Here is a 17,241-nt window from a genome sequence, read left to right on the forward strand (position 1 = left end):
CAAAGTCTATCAATTATCCCTGAACATTATTTTTCTTAAAAAATGAGAAAAAAACTCAACTTGTTTTATTAAAGACACTCAAAGAAGAAGAAGAAGATGAAAAAAAGATAAAACATCATTATGAAACAACTAAAAAAAAAATTCTTACTGAAACCTAAAATATTTTATCTTTTTCATGAATTCTTTCATCTATTAAAATACAATTATTATATGCAAACTTAACCAATAGAAAACAATTTTTTCAATTATAACCATAACTGTTTACCATTTTTTCCTTTTTCTTAATTTTTCAATATCTTGGTTTATAAGGAATATTATTTTATATAATTATTCAACTTTTATACGCCATATATCTATATTTTGGTAATATTTATATTTTTAAACTCTTAATATTTTATTCAAAGTATTAACAACTAATTTGCAATATTTCCTTTAAAAATTTTTATCAGATTTCATAAGGTCTGAATTTGTTTATAATTTATATTATTGAATCATTTTTCTTGTTTAAGACGTTGCAGGAGTCATAATTATCTTTGACTGCCAAAAATGTCTCGCAAAGGGCTAACATCCTTTTTTGATCCAACAAAAATCGGTCGTCCTCCTCTTCCTCCTCCAAACGTGATTAAAAAATCTAATTGCTTGTCATCCACAAAAGAAGCAACGGATATTGTGTCTGAGGCGATTATATTACTGGGGCATAATGCTTCAAAATATCCGCTTTTTTCAGCATCACATGCAAAAATGATGACGGCCATTTCACAATATTTAACAGTATGAGCATTATGAATTTTGTTGAATTGAAATTTCTATAATTGGGAAATCGAACTCTTTCTTAGAAAATGCGCAGGCAGATAATTCCACCTGGATATTTCTTAATTTACGGGATAGATTACTACCTGGAAAAATGTCATTCAACAATGTCAAATCAAAACGTTGATGAAATTCTTTCATCTTCACAGAAAGCTTTACGAGCTATGCAAAAAATTTGTTGGTTTGTTTAATAAAAAAAATTTTGATCACAATTGAAGTGTGAACATTTTTATTCGCAGGAGGAAGCAACTGATCAGATTTCAGACAACAGGAATGCCAATAACACCAATGAAGGGATTTAGTGAATATGATATCAGAAGGTTTCAGGAAGAAGACATGAGACAAAGAGCAGCCGAAGAAGAACGAAGGAGGTTAAGAGAGGAAGAAGAAAAGAAGAAGATTGAGGAAAAGAGGAAAGCTGAAGAAGAAATAAGAAAAAGTGCAGCCATTGTCATTCTTCGCGCATGGAGAGACCACAAAGAGACGCAACGAGCGAAGTTTGAGCTTGTTCTACTGAAACGCTTGAAAGAAGAGAGAGCAAAAGAAGAGGAAGAAAGACAACAGAAAGAGAGGGCTGTGAGAGCTATCAGCAAAGCATGGAGAATCCGAGAGAATGGCCTGTTTGCATTCAAAGTTTTGGAGAAATTGAGAGAAGAAGAAGAAGCAAAGAAAGCAAAAGAAGAAAGAGAAAGGAAGGAAAAAGCAGGGATGATTATTTGGAAGGTGTGGAAGAAAGCGAAATTGATAAGAGAAGCTAAAAAAGAGCTTGAAGAACTGAAACGAACGAAGAAGGAAAAAGAAAGAAGGAACAAAGCAGCATCATTCATATGGTCTATGTGGAAAGAACACACTCTGATAAAACAGGCAAAAGCTGAGCTGTTAATGTTGAAAGAAGAGAAGAAAATGGCAATTGAAAATGAGAAAAGAATTGCTGCAGCGAGCACCATTTCATTTGCGTGGAAGGAATTCGAAAGAAAACAAGAAGCCAAAAGCCAGTTCGACCAATTGAAGTTGAATGAGATGAAGCTGGAAGAAGAAAGGAACAAAGCAGCTTCGATTATTGTGGGATGCTGGAGACAATCGAAAATAAGAGAAGAAGCACAAAATGAAATGAAAACCAGAACGAACACATTACAAGAAGAAACATGCAAAAAACAATCAGCTACTTTTATTGTGAAGATGTGGAGAAATAGCAGAGAAACACGACAAGCAAAGGAATTGATGGAGAAGCTCAAAAAAGAAGAGGAAGAACGTTTGGAAAGGCGAAGAGAAGAGGCAGCGATTTTCATTTTGTCGGCTTGGAAAAAGAGAAAAACCGTTGAAAAAGCGAAGTTGCTAATGCTGGACAAAACGAAAGACGAGAAAGAGAGAGTAGAGAGAGAAAAAGAGGAAAAGCGTTGCATGGAAAGAGCAGCGATTGAAATAAGCACATTTTACAAAAGAAAAATGGAGAGCTCAAAAGCAAAGCTTTCTTTGGAGAAATTGAGAGAGGAGAGAAAAACGAAAGAAGACGAGGAAATGAAGAAAGAAGCCATTGCATTTATTTCTTCACGATGGAAGGAATGTCAGAAGAGGGAATTTGCAAATAATGAACTCAAACAGTTGATAATAGAAGAGCAAAAAAGATCAGCAGAACACATTTCTTTCATGTGGAGAGAAAGACAGCGTGCAAAAGAAGCAGAAATCAGACTTTGTTTGCTCAGAAAAGAAAAACAAGAAAAAGAACAAGTCGAAAGAAGCGCAAAGGCAGCTCTGTTAATTTGCACAGCTTGGAAAGAATCCAAAGCAAGAGAACGAGCAAAGATCGAGTTGGAGTGTCTGAAAAACGAGAAGCAAAAAGAAGATGAGGCAGAAAAACAGAAGGCTGCATCGTTTATTATCTGGAAATGGAGTGCAATCGAAAAGAGAGAGAAAGCAAAGGAGAAAGTTGAGAATATAAAAACAGAGGAAATCAAAGAGAACGATAACGAAGTGGAAGAAAATGACGAAGAAAGAATGAAACAAGCTGCATGCGAAATTTATTGTATGTGGAATGAATCGAAGAAGAGAAATGAAGCAAGAATTACATTGGAAAAAAAGAAAAAGGAAGAAGAAGAAAGAAAAAGTGAAGCTGCAACAATTATAGCATCCGCTTGGAAGAATACAAAACTGATAGAAGAGTCATGCAACAGACTGAAATCATTACAAAATTCAGCAAAAGAACAAGAAGAGAAAGAAAGGAGAGAAACAGCCACAATGTTGATAGCACAAAAATGGAGCGCGAAAATGAAAAGAGATGAAGCTCAAAAGTTGTATGCAGAATATTTGAATGAGAACGTCATCAAGGAAAGCAAAGCAGCTCAGCTGGTTGCATCTGAATGGAAATCAAGGCAGTTTAAGAGAAAAGCAATGGAAGAGTTGCAAAGATTGAGAAACGAAGAAAATGAAAAAAGTAAAAAATCAGCTGAGATTATTGTTTTTTGTATGAAAAATGTGATGCTCAAAAGAAAAGCCAAAATGAGAATGGAAATGTTGAAGAAAGACGCAGAAGAATTGGAAGAATTGAAAAGACGCTCTGCGCTTCTTATTTGCTCATCATGGAAAGAATACAAAAAGACAAAAGAAGCGAAAAGGGAGCTTCAAAAACTGAAAGCAGAGAAAAAGGAAAGAGAAAAAGAAAAAGAAAAAGAAGAAATGGATAAAAAGATAAAAGCAGGTCTTTTCATTTTGGAATGTTGGAAAGAAGCTAAACTCCGAAAGGAGGCAGAAAATGAGTTATCTGAATTGAGAAGAATGAAAACAGAGAAAGAAGAAAACAAAAGAAAGGACGCTGCAGAAGTCATAACATCATGCTGGCAAAAGAGGTTGTTGAAAGTAAAATCATTTTTGAGACTTCAACAATTGAATGATGAAGAGAAAGAGAAAGAAAAAGCAAAGCAACTCAATGCTGTTCATATCATTCATGTTTGTTGGAATAATTGCAATTCCAGAATAAAAGGGAGAAACGAACTTATTCGATTGAAGAACGAAGAAATGGAAAGAATCGAAAGAAGAATAAAAGCTGCTGCCGTCATCGCATCTTCGTGGAGATACTGTGAACTTAGAGGAAATGCAGAAACTTTAATTAAAAAGCTGAGAATGGAAAGAAAGTTGCTTGAAGAGAATGAAAGAAAGAACAAAGAAGCAGCTGCTTTGATAACTGATTGTTGGAAAAGAGAAGAAAGAAGAAGAAAAAGTTTGTTCGAATTGGAGAGGTTGAGAGAAATTGAAGCAGAAAGAAGAGCAAAAGAGGAAAGGGAGAGAAGACTTAAAGAAGAAGAAGAAGAAAGAAAACATTTGGAAGAAGCTGCCAAATTAATAACTTCATTTTGGATAAGATTAACGAGTCACAAGCTTGCCAGATTTCAATTGAAAGAATTGAGAGAGAAAGAAGAGAAGATATCTGTTTGTGCAGTGACACTTATAACTTCCATTTGGAAGGGAGTTTTATTGAGACATAAAGCAGAAAGTGTTATGAACACACTCAGAAAGCAAAAGGAACAAGAAGAAGAATTGAAGAAGCACAAAGCAGCTCTGTTTATTGCTTCCACCTGGAAGGAATCAAAACTTCAATGTGAAGCCAAAATGGAGCTGAAAAGACTGAAAAGTGAAAAGGAGAAGAGAGAAGGAGAAGAGAGAAGAAGAAAGAACGCTGCAGAAGTGGTAGTTTTGAGGTGGAAAGAATGGAAGTTGGGAAAGGAAGCGAAAGAACAGCTGAAGAGATTGAGAGAAGAGAAAGAAAAGCTTGAAAGAGAAATGAAAGAAAGAAGGAATAATGCTGTTCGTCTGATTGCAGAAAGATGGGTCAATTACCAAATGAGAGTGAAAGCGAAGATGGAGATTGAGATTCGTCGGAGAGAGAAAAGAGAAAAAGAAGAGGAAGAACTGAAAATGAAAGCAGGGAAATTTATTGCGTTGAAGTGGATTGATTGCCAAAAAGTGAGGAAAGCTCAGCAGAAGATGTCAATTTTGAGGATGGAAATGAAAGCGGCAGAAGAAGAAGAGGAAAGAAAGAGAATTGAAATTGAAATGAATCGAAAGAAAGCTGCTGCAAAATGTATCAGTTTCCATTGGCAACAAAAGGAGTTGAGAAGAATTGCATTAAAAAAGATTGTTTCATTGAAAGAAGCAGAAATTGAAAAACGTCAAAAAGAAGCAGCGAGCAATGTGCAGAAGCCTTTAAGCATTCCAGATGTTCAATCAGAATTGCTCTCTTCTCAAAAGTTGGCAACTGATTCACCATTTTCACAAAACAATATTGCGAGCTCTGAAAAATTGAACCAAAATACGGTCGTAACTCAATCTGAGAATGAGAATCCTGTTAGTCAAAAACGAATTGAAGAAGCAGAAATGGCACAACAGAAAAAAGCACCAACTGAACAAAACATGAGAGAAAACAATGAATCCCAAATGAAACAAAAAGAAGAGTTTAGGCAGAACAACGGAAGACAAGGTCAATTATCAAACATTGAGCCAACTCCAAAATATGCTTCAGATTTCATTGTGCCACCACAATCATTTCAACAAATACGTCAAGTACAATCGATGACGCAGATGCACTTTTCGCAAACTGCAAGCGTGGCATCGCCTTCAAGTTACATTTTGACACACACACCACAACTGGCCATTGGATCTGTGCCAAATGGAGCCATCCAACCACAAACACTTGCCACATCGTCATTTCAGCAGCAGCAGATGTTCCATCCACAACAACAACAGCAGCAGCAGCAACAACAAATGCCAATGCAACCACCTCAAAACTCGTTCTTTCAGCGCAAGCCACCGCCTCAGCCGGTGAAGAAATCAGTTTTTATTCCACCTCAGTCAATGCAGATAGCACAGCCCAATCAGCAGTCATTCTATCTTCCACAAACAGCAGCAGCTCCAATTGTCACACCTCCACTTAACACTTTTAATACACCACAATATTCTTCTCAGTCATCTTCCTCTCTTCCACTTCAGCCACAGTCACTTCACTCACACATGCCCCAACAAGAACAAAGCCAAACAATGTTGCAAGTTAGCTCTAATTCATCATCACTTACATCTCCACCAAACACTTCAACAGACTCTCCAAAATTTTCTTTCGCTTCTCTTTCTTCCTCTTCCTCTCCATCTGAACGTTCTCTACTTTCAAACACTTCACAATCTAATCAATCAGAATCAAACACAGTTCAACCATCTTCCTCTTCCTCCTCATCTTCTTCTTCATTCTATGACTTTACAACAGATGCTTCTGCTTCCTCAATGAGCAGTCCTTCTCAATCACAACTGCCTCAAAATCCTTCTGAGTCCAATGCAACACAACAAGAACAGGACGCAAAAGCAGCACAATCATCTTCACAAGTGTCATCTCCAACTCAATCCTCACAACCTTCTTCTTCTTCGCGCTCTTATCCCAAAATGCCTTCAACCAGAAGACACAACATTAAGCCGCGCAAAATAGACTACGTAGTCACTTCATTGACTATCCCTGCAAAATTGAGAGGTGACCAATCACAGCAGAATCAACAGCAGCAGTTCCTCAGCTACAATTCATTGGCATCTCCTCGCATTGAATCGACCCCACCTTCGCCAGCACTTTCGCCTTCCTCTCCATTTCCTACCAACTCACCTGCTCTCAAGCCATCTGCCTCTCCTTCCTCTTCTCCTTCTTCTTCTCCTGTATTTCTTCCGCATCCACATCCACACCTTTCTGGAGCAATGGAATCAAATGCCTCGTTTTCTTTGTCTCTTCATCCTCAGTCTCCGCCGCAGCATATGTTAAATGGGGATTCACAAACATCATCATCTACACCGCCATTCTCACCCAAACCTATCCCTCTTCCACTTCCTCTTCCTCCTCAATCTGATTCCACTTTTAATTCTTCAGTTTCCAGTTCACCTGCTTCACTTCCTCTATCAAGTTCGAACATTCCATTTTCACCATTTTCCACTTCAACTGCAGTCAGCACACCGCATCGAAATACTTCCACTTCATTTTCTTTGGACTCTGCAAATTCTTCTTTGAACTCTTTCAGTCATCTTCTTTCGTCTTCTGCTCACTCATTCTTACTCGACTCTGTTCCTTCTGTTTCTGCAACTGTTGATCATTCGCTGGAGAATTTCGTTTCTCAAATAAAAATGACAACATCTCAAGAAACAAACAAGGAACCTGCAAGTTCTTCATTGTCATCATTACCTTTGGGTTCTTTATCTTCGCTTACGAAATCTCTTTCAAGTGGGAAAAAGCATCCAACAATTCAACTCCAAAGGAATAAGGAGGAGTCAGATGCAATTGATAGGTCTATTGAGCTGCCTTCTTACACATTCACTTTCTCATTCAAAGACGATGAAGTGCTGCTGTCACCACGCACACACGAAAGACGGCTGAAAATCAAAGAAGAAATAGAAAAGAAGCAGAGAGAAGAACAAGAACGGAAGGAGGAGGAAGAGCAGAAGAGGAGAGAGAAAGAGAAAGAGGAGAGGAGGAAAAGAAGAGAAGAGCGACGACAGAAGAAGAAAGAAGAGGAAGAGAGAAAGAAGCGAGAGAAAGAAGAGGAAGAGAAGAAGAGGAAAGAAGAAGAGCAGAGAAAGATTGCTGAAGAAAAGAAAAGGCAAGAAGAAGAATGGAAACGAATTGAGGAAGATGAAGTTCGAAAGATGGAGGAGCTGTACAGAGAGAGAAGAGAAAGAGAGAAGCTTATAAGAGAAATGGAAGAGAGGAGGAAGAACGAGGAAATGGAAGAGAGACTCAGAACGTTGGAGGAAGTGAAGTTGCGGAAGCAGAAAGAGGAAGAAGAGAAGGAGAGGTTGGAGAAGGAGAAGGAAGAAAAGCGAAAGAGGATGATTGAGGCGGCCATCAAAGGAGCAGCAGATGCTGAAGATGCAGAAGGAAACGAAGGAGCATTTGAAATTCAGAATGTTGGAGATGCAGAAGATGTGAAAATGCTGCTGAGAGAGAAGAAACTGAAGGAATGGGCTAAAAAGAAGAAAGAGGAGGAAGAAAAAAGAGCGAAATTAAATGAAAATGTGGAGTTGAATGTTAAAAACGGAAAAGAGGAAGAGGAAGAGAAGAAAGAAGAAGACAAACAACAACGTCAACGGCAAACAGAAGATGCCGTTTCAGAAAATCAAAAGAAAAACGAAAACGAAAACGTTAATGGAAATAAAGATGAGGAGAAAAAGAGTGAAACAAAAAGCAAAGAAGAGAACAATACCATCATTGAGATTAATGTTGAAAATGATAACAATGGCAATGAAAATGGAAACAACAAGTTTATTGATGGAACAGTTGCGTACGATATCAGCAGTAATGAACCTCAGAAGCCAGAAATATTAAGCAACAAACAAGAGGATTTATCTATTGTTTCTGATTTTTCAATGAATTTGAATCAAACAGCAGAAATTTCAATAACTTCAGAGCAAAAAGAACTACAAAACTTGGTTCTGAATGAAAAAGGGCAAAAGACTGAGGAGATGGCTGGAACAATTCAAACCATTGAAATAAGAAAGGAAGATAATGGAATCATTCAATCAGATACTAATCAAAATAATTTATATGAATTTAAAGATAAAGAAAACATCAAAAATGAGGACAAAGTGAATGAGCTTCAAACAGAAAATGCACTCATAACTGAAAATGAAGCTTTATCCAAACAAGGAATCATAACTGGAAAAATAGATGATAAAGGAACAAAGTCAACTTTTGAGCAAAATGCAACGTCAAATTTGCGCATAGAAGAAGAAGCACAAAAGGAGACAATAAAAGGAATCAAAGGGAATAGAGCAGTTGAAGAAGAGGATGACGAAAGCGAAGAAGAAGAGGAAGAAGAGGAAGAGGAAGAAGAATCTGAGCCTTATGAAGACAATCATTCTGGATTTAATGACAGTTCATCCTCCTTTGAGTTTCTTGAGGTGACAGATCCTGAATGGGAAAAGAACGAAAACGAGAGAAAAAAGAAAGCCGAAGAAGAAAAAGAAAAGTTGGAGCGCTACAGAAGCATGAGCATATCCCGAACAGAAACAGGAAGCGATGAGTATGACATGATTCTCTCTGAATTTGCAGTGATTGATTCGGAAACGCTCGATCCGATGGAGAATCCACTTGTTGAGCTGAATAATCAGAAGAAAAAGACGATTTGGGTGAAAAGAAGGAGGATCAAAAGTGAAAGGAGAAAATTAAATGGAAGAAGGAGAAGGAAGGAGAGTTTGGAAATTACTGAAGAAGAGAAGAAGCAAATAAGAGAAGACATAAAAATGTCTTTGCTGTCAGATACGCTGAATGCGGATGCATCATCATCGTCTCCTTCTTCAGTTGCACCTTCCTCTTTTCAGCAGTCCTCCACAGCATCACCAGATCAGCAAGTTCTGATGCGTCGCAATACAATCAGAAATCCTATCTCGAGAGAAGTCTACGATGACTCTGAAACAGAGTCAGATGATGACGATGACGAATTATACCCGTTCCATCGCGAACATGTGCTGAAGCGTGTGCCGCACAGCAAAACAGCACCAAAGCCCACAATGATGATTGAAGCAACAGATCTGAGTCAGATATTGAGAGATTCCACTCTGTCAAACATTTCATCCACTCAATCTTGTGCTATGTCGTCTTCTCCTTTTTCGAATGTTTCTGCTTCAAGTGCGCCTTCTCTTTCTTTTGTGCCGCCAGGTCGCAATGCAAGTTCATCTCCAAATGCTTCACCAACTTTGAGCCCTTCTTCTTCATCTGTGCTTCTTGATAGGCAATCTTCAACCATTCCACATTTTTCACCTTCTCTAACTCCATCGAGACCTCCTCTTTCGCCTTCGCTTACACCTTCTGTTGTGCCGACACCGATGCTTATGAACCAACCATCAACTGTAATTATGTCTTCTATTTCAGAGTCAAATCCTGTTTTCCTTTCAAACACTTTCTCTTCCGATTCTGCCACTTCCACTCCCAGATCTTTTTCATCATCGATATCTTCGTCTGAACCTCTTACTGGCACACTACATTCTTCGAGAACTGTTGTGGGTGCTTCCATCCACATGGCAACATCCGAAGCGTTGATTCATTCTCCTCCTGAATCGCCGAAAGATTCAACATCCACTGAGTATGTTGAAGTTGTTGTTGATAAAAACTCTGATCCGGATTCTCCTCCCATTCTCTGTTATCCGCCTGTTTACATAAATTGATTCTTTTATCACTTATCTTCCTAGAGAGAAAACTTTCTGTTTATTCATTTCTTTTTCAATTATGTTTTGGAAATTTTCTTATAAACCTTTGCCTTTATCTACTGTAAACGCTCTTCATTTTTTGTTGTCTTTTAGTTTTTTTAACTCTTTTTTCTGAGTTAATTCGCTGATCACAAGAGAACTTTTAAGTTTTCCACAATAACAGTTCTGTTTTAAAGTTAACACTTTAATTCATTAACATTTCATATTTCACATCATATAAATGAAAAAGTTAATTGAGTTCAGATAATTATAACAAAATGAAATAAAACAGAAGCAATCAAATAACATCACTAACTTCAACTTAAATATACACATGCTCAGGAAGTGGTCTGAAGACACATGCTTATTCTTTGCCTTAAATTCTCTTCTCTCGTATCAAGCGCCATAGAAATCAGACCCCTACCGCGAGGTGTGTAGTTCTGAGACGATAAAGTTTGAGGTGTACCAGCACTGAACAGCTTTGGAGTAACATCAATCCCACAAAAAGGCGAAGAAGAAGGTTGAACAGCAAGGGAAGGTGAAATGAATGGTGTTCTCTGTGAAGAAGATTGAAGTGAATTGGAACAAGAATGCGAAGCGGAAGTGATTGGTGAAATGAATTGAGAAGGAATTTGAAAGCTTGAAGATTCGTCCGTGTGAAGTGAGGTATTTCTCGATGAAGGACCATCAGAAGAAAACGAAGGAGGAACGCTTAATTCACTTTTTTCTGGAGTTATTCTTGGATTGTGTAGTAATTTTGCGTCTGAAACTTCCCTTGGAGTAATCTCATTCGAGAAAGATGAAGCACATGATTGAGCTAAATGCATTGATTCAGGTGTTTCATTAGTTGTTGTTAAATTGCCTTTCTTTTCTTCTGGTATCATCAGCTGCGGTGGATGTACAACAATAGGTCGTTGGCTTCTTTTTACAGTCATTGCTTTTCTCATTGCTTGACGATTAGCACTCTGAGGCCTTATCACTTTTGCTTCTTTTCTCAATGTGTCTTTTCTGCACTGATCATATTCTCTATCTTCAATCTGTTCAAACATTTGACTTTGCACTCTTTCCCTGCTTATTCTCTGGCTTTCATTCAACATTCTTTGCTTTTCTGTTCTTGGTGCAACCATCTTTCTCCATTCACTTTCCACCAACGAAACAATTCCCCATATTGTTTGTTGCGTTCCAGAAACAACTGACTCTGTTAGCGCTCGGAGATCAGAAAAGCAGCTGCTACTTTTCCACGCACCACGCCCTGTTAACCAAGCAAGCGGAGCAGCTAAATTCTGTCTGCACTCTTCCAAAACCTTCGGGCGCCTAACAGAACGGAAGATGTTATGTGGCTTTGTTGAATTGAACATGTCCCACTGTGCTTCAGAGAGAACAGCAGGAGATGAAGCATTAGCAGAGGAATAACTGCGCAAACGGAATGGAGACATTATTTTTGAAGGTGAAGAAGTTGGACGGCGAGATGCTGAACTAGGTGAACGAGGAGATAAAGTTAAAGAAGGTGAATTATGCAATAGAGTGGAACGTAATGTTCTTGGAGAAGCAAAAGATGTCAGTCTTGGGCTCATTTCATTTGAAAGATCGAGTATGTACGCTGACCCTGATCTTGTAGCTGCTTCCTGTAATCCTCTGCTTTCATTCTTCGTTGGATCTTTCCCACTTCTTCCAGAAGCACCTTCTTTCCGCTTTTTCAAAAATCCTTCCATCCAAACACATTCACCAACTATCTGATTAATGATGATTCCATTGCTAAATGGATCGTCCAATGGACCCAACTGCTCCAATTCAGCAAGCGATGGCAATGAAACTCCTATCACATCTTTCATCCACAATTTCAGCTGGTTTCGTCGATCAGCCGAAATTGAAGGGAAAAATTGACTGGGCTTGAAAGTTGCTGCTTGCGGTTGAGTGCTTGAAGGTGGAGTCGAAGATCTGCGAGGTGTTGAACTTCTTGTTGCTGGTTGAAATCCTTGCTTTTTATTTGAAAGAGAAGGACTTTGCGATCTCCTCGGAGTTTGTATCGAAGAAGGTGGTATGACATTGAACGGTCCGCTGTTCATTGGCATTCTTTGAAGTAAAGGATTTCCGGGTAATTGAGAATGAAATTGTTGATGATAGGCATGAGGCTTTGTTCGCTGAAAAGCAGAAGAACCGGAAGAAGTTGAGTTTTCATACGAAAGTGAAGCTTTATTATCAACTGGCGCAGAAAGAATAGCGCTCGAAGGCATCGTTGTATCAGTTGGCGAAGCGAGGTTGCTTTCTTTTGTTGAATGCACAGAAATCTTTGATTTTGTTCGAGTATTTTGCTTTGATGAAACTTTTGTGGGATTTGGACGATTTTGCTGTTCGTGTTGCTCTAACTGGAAAGAAGTGCTTGAAGGATGTGAAATGGAAGTTGAGGAAGAATTGTGCTTGAGGTGACGTGGTGTTTGTTGAGGAGGAATAATTGGAGGAGACGCAGAAGTGGAAGAAGTAGCAGCAGAAGAAGAAGTAGATGCTGATGGAGTGATCAGAGGAGAGGCATTTGAGCTGGCAGATTCTGAAATGGGAGAAGTTTTTGTTAAATGAGATGATTTCACATGCGAATGGGAAAGTGATTTGGATGAAGTGGTTTTGCTTTCAAGAAGTGAATGTATGTGAGGTGAAGGTGAACGTGAAGATGAAGGTGAAGGTGAACGTGAAGATGAAGGTGAATGTGTTCCATTTTTCGGCTTTTCTTTTTTCTGCTTTGCTTTCAATCGAGCAGTAAGTTCTGCAGATTCTGAACGAGGTTTCTTCTGTTTTTGTTGTTGGTGTGCCTCGTCTCTTTCTTCTGACTGTCGTTTTTTGACAGATTTATCTCTTGGCCTGGGCGAGATCGATTGCTGCCTTCTTCGGCTTTTTCGCTCACGATAAGGCGAATTTCGTGGGATAAATGGAGTTTTGAGTATTTGATGCTGCAGAGAAGAAAGAAGCGGACTAGTCTTTGAAGTGACTTCTTTTTGATTTGATTGCTCGGTTTCGATGAGATCAGAAGATCCGTGAGCCGATGCCAATACTCCTTCAGAAGCTTCATCGTTATGCGGCAACTTCGATGCTGATGGAATTTCTTGTATCTCCAATGAAGATTCTGTTTCATTAAGGAAAGATTCATTTACTAACATTTGATCACCAGAAGATTTTATTGAGGATTGCCTAAAATCATTTGTATTTGTGTTTCTCTGTTTAAAATCGATATTTGTATCGCCTGCGATTATCGAATCTGCAAATCGAACTTTTCTTGACCTTTTTTCTGTAACTCCTTTTCTTTCTTCCGCATTTTGAAGTTTCCTCATTTCTTTACCTGTTTCATTCACACTTTTGTCATATCTTGGAGATGATAATTCATTTGATTGCTCTTTTTTCAATGACTCATCGCTTATGCTGTCAACAACATCAACAAAGTTATCAGAAGAATTTTGCTTTTGATGATTTTTTTGATTGTTTACAGAGGAGTGTAATTCCTTTTGCGTTGTCTTTTCTTCTGATTCATGAGTTTCTTCAATTTTGTTAGAATCATCAGTTTCATCAACTTCGTCATCAAAATGAAGTTGTAGTAGTTTATCAAGTAATCTGGTAGCCTTTTCATTAAACTGTTCGACATTTTCATCAGTATATTCCCAATTAGCACGATCAGTTTTATTTTGTTTGGAGAGTGTTTCGCTCTTTTCTCTCTTTGGTGATCTTTTTCTATTTTTTCGATGTGAATTTTTTCGCAAACTTTTTTTGAGAGGTGTTGATTTTGCAATTATGCCCGAAATTTCTGCGGAATCTGTCCATTCTGTCGATTCAGCTGAAGGAAATTGATCCAATGATATATATGTTGATATTGTTTGGTCAGGAGCAACGATATCGGTAGACACTTCTAATTGACGTTCACTTATCGGCAGAGAAGAGGTCGAATCCATTTCTCTTGTTAACTCTGGGGTTGATGGAGAATTTTGAATTTGTGTTTCTTGCTCAATTGTTTGAATAGTTGAATTAGAACTTTCCGTTTGCGAAAGCATTAAAGACATGGTTGTGGAAAATGCTTGAGGAATAACAACATCTTGGTTTGACGAAGTTTTTTCCTTGTTTTTAGAAAATGCATTTATTACGTCTTCCCATCGACTTTCATCGCTTTCATTTATCTCTTCTTCTGGATCAAAAATGCTTGATGGTATTGAATCTATCGATTCAATGAGGATAGTGTCATTTGACGTGTCCATAAAACAAAAAATAAAATTAAAAATCGATCCATTGATTACATAATAAATCTTTTTGATTATGCCATCTCGACACAAACGAAGAGGCAGAAGTTATAGCCCTTCATCGTCTTCTTCAACTTCACATTCAAGAAAAAGGCATACAAAGAATAGCAAGTACAGTACAAGATCTCACTCAAGAAATAAAGAAAAACGGCAAAGGAATTCAAAGAGTGTCAAAACAAAATGGAATGAAGATAACGCAGGAAAAGATGAAGAAGCAGATCTTCAATCAAAACACTTACAAAACTTAAAGGATATAGAATCGCAATTTTCTATACTTCCTTCTCAATCGTTTCGCACTTCAAAGAAATTATATATCAGTAATTTTCCACCTGGAATAACCCCAAGCGCTCTTTGTGATCTTATAAATGTTGCACTCATTGAAGGGGGATTAGACACATTTCCAAATTGCCTGGATGTATTTATTCATAATGATAAAACATATGCTTTTGCTGATTTTAGAACTCCAGAGGCTGCAACAAAGGCCATGTCTTTGGATGGTTTTAGCTGCATGGGGCATCGATTAAACGTTAAACGATCACGTGATTATGCACCTTGTGAAACTCCTCCTGAATTATTGAAATTATTAAGAGATTCTGCAGAAGCTTACAAAAAGAAAAATCCTCAAAAGAAGGAAGAGAAGATACAACTGGTTCATTTCGTAACGGGGATACCAATTGAATATAGTAGTGATTCAGAATATCTTATATACGTTGCTGGTTTTCCACAGAATACTTCAGAATCTGTTGTGAAGTCAATTCTGCAATTATTTGGACCTCTTCAGAGCTTTGAATATCCAAGAGATGAAATTACAGGAAATACATTGGGATTTGTGCTTTTTGAGCTGGCCAATACCGAACAAACACAGACATGTGTTGATGTGCTGAATGGAATGGTCGCTGGACAGATTCAGCTTTCGGCTTCTCGAGTGTTTATTGATGTGAAGGTAACTATTTTTTTAAAAGTGTATTTATTCATTGAAATTAACAATTTTTGTTTGATCACATCTTTCTTATTCTATTGACGCATATTTTTTTATACACAGGAATTTTCTCGTTTTTCTATGAATTTGATGAAGAAAAGAGGAGTAACCTCAAAAGACTCTTCTCTTGTTGCTCCTTCGACATGGATTGAGATGTCATCACGCAGAACAGCCATGCGCACTGCGTTGTATTCATCTTCTGCATTCGCGACGTCTTCTTCATCATCTTCATCATCTGACACTTCATCTTTGCAAACTTCTACTGCTGCAGTGTCATTGCCTCCGATATTTCCGACTTCTTCTTCTTCTTTTGCTTTGGCTCAAAAATCATCCGATTTGGCTTCGTTTATGTCTTCTTCATCTTCATCTTCGGCTCTTTCTATGATGTTGCCCTCGCCAACAGAGTCTGCACGTCTTCCTGTGATTCTTTCACCATCACCAGTTCTGCTTATTTTGGGTGCTTACTCTTTTTCATCCCTTCCTCGTTCAGTTTTTGCTAAGTTGAATGCAAAAAGCATCTCTTTGGGCAGCACAAAAGATGAAGACAAGTCTGATTTTGGAAAAGAAAATAGAAAACAAGCAACAACATCAGCAGCTTCATCATCATCAAAACGTACTGTTCGTTCTCGCTCATTGTCATCATCATCATCTTCTTCTTCTTCTTCTTCGATGAAAAAGATCAAATCAGATCATCGCCACAAACACCGTTCTTTATCCAAATCATCACGTTCGTCATCTTCTTCTTCATATTCTTCTCATTCGTCTTCGTATTCTTCATCTCCATCATCTTCTTCTTACTCAAGCTATTCATCATCCTCATCCATATCTGATTCATCGTCAATTTCTTCCTCATTTTCTTCATATTCCTCCTCTTCCTCTTCTTTCGATGCCAAATCGTCTTCTCGACGAGGACGTCGCCAACATCGTGGGCGTTCCCCTTCACTCAAGCACCACCATTCAAAAGAAGCAAAGTTGGCAGACAAGCCAAAAGGAGAGGAAAAAGCCAGAACACAATCATCAGCTGCTGAGTCACACGCCACGTCACATCATCATCAGGAGCATTCTGAGCCGCAGGCTGCTTCTTCGAAGTCTTCGCACAGCAAGCAACATCCAAATGCCAGCAAGTTGGCAGATCACTCAAAGCAAGGAGATTCTTCAATTTCTTCAGAAGGAGAGCATTCGAATGGTACATCAAAGCCAGAAAAAGAACTTACCAAAACACAAGACGTTACTACAGAGCAAGAAAAGTCCAGGCAAAAAGAGCGAGAATCGAAGGAATGCGCAAATGTTGAAAATAAAACAAAACATTCAAGTATATCTCCTTCAAATGCTCAGCCGATACCTTCTTCTTCATCATCATCATCTTCTTCTTCTTTCGATGATGAGAAAATATTGTCTTTGCTTCCTTGTGATGCAAGAACGTCTTTGTGTGTTTCGCTTGGTAAATCCTTTGGAAAGGTTGTCTCTTGGCGCAGAGGGTTTGATGAGACTGATGGCATTTTTGCATCGCACAAGGAAAGAAGTTATTTGGGTCTTTACATTATGTTTGACTCTTCAGAAACAGCTATGTGTGCTATGAAGAAACTAATAGGGAGGAGAATTGGTTGCACCCCTCTTGTGGTGTTGTATTATCCTGCTGATTTATATGAAAAGAATATTTTTGTGTGAGGATTTCCAAGTTACTTGGCGTTAAAATAAAAAAACTAATTTAAACAAAAATTATTTTATCATAGGTTTTCTTCATTTATTAAAATGTATAATTAAAACAAGAGCAAAGTTTGTATTATGAATAAATCAAATTTCGAAACTATACTTCTAGTCGGGGCATAATTTTTTCTTTTGTGAAAATTACGTGATTTGTTCCAAACGTTTTCAAATATCTTATCATGATTAGTTATTCATTCTCTTGAAAAGAAATACAAAAAATAAAAAATAAAATAAAAAAAAAAAAAAAAAAAAAAAAAAAAAAAAAAAAAAAAC

At 37.8% G+C, this 17,241-nt stretch overlaps 4 protein-coding genes across 4 annotated transcripts; 3 read left to right on the forward strand and 1 right to left on the reverse strand.

Moving 5' to 3' along the window:
- Positions 1-546: 546 nt before the first annotated feature.
- Positions 547-9,987, forward strand: MONOS_11693 (uncharacterized protein; the record flags this gene model as incomplete). The annotated part of the gene is made up of 3 exons (XM_067864253.1): positions 547-771; positions 837-991; positions 1,050-9,987. The coding sequence occupies 3 exons, from the start codon at positions 547-549 to the stop codon at positions 9,985-9,987; spliced, it is 9,318 nt and encodes a 3,105-aa protein (XP_067736006.1).
- Positions 9,988-10,346: 359 nt separating this feature from the next.
- MONOS_11692 (uncharacterized protein) lies at positions 10,347-14,272 on the reverse strand (the record flags this gene model as incomplete). The annotated part of the gene is made up of 1 exon (XM_067864252.1): positions 10,347-14,272. Exon 1 carries the CDS (start codon positions 14,238-14,240, stop codon positions 10,347-10,349), a length of 3,894 nt encoding a protein of 1,297 aa, XP_067736007.1. The 5' UTR covers positions 14,241-14,272.
- Positions 14,273-14,298: 26 nt separating this feature from the next.
- On the forward strand, positions 14,299-15,303 carry MONOS_11691 (Splicing factor U2AF 65 kDa subunit; the record flags this gene model as incomplete). The annotated part of the gene is made up of 1 exon (XM_067864251.1): positions 14,299-15,303. One exon carries the CDS (start codon positions 14,299-14,301, stop codon positions 15,301-15,303), a length of 1,005 nt encoding a protein of 334 aa, XP_067736008.1.
- Positions 15,304-15,909: 606 nt separating this feature from the next.
- Positions 15,910-17,207, forward strand: MONOS_18534 (uncharacterized protein). The gene has a single exon (XM_067871562.1). The coding sequence runs from the start codon at positions 15,931-15,933 to the stop codon at positions 16,927-16,929; it is 999 nt and encodes a 332-aa protein (XP_067736009.1). The 5' UTR covers positions 15,910-15,930; the 3' UTR covers positions 16,930-17,207.
- The last annotated feature ends 34 nt before the right edge of the window (positions 17,208-17,241 follow it).

The sequence above is a fragment of the Monocercomonoides exilis genome, assembly GCF_001643675.1.
Source record: "Monocercomonoides exilis strain PA203 chromosome Unknown scaffold2-2631571, whole genome shotgun sequence".
NCBI lineage: Eukaryota > Preaxostyla > Oxymonadida > Polymastigidae > Monocercomonoides > Monocercomonoides exilis.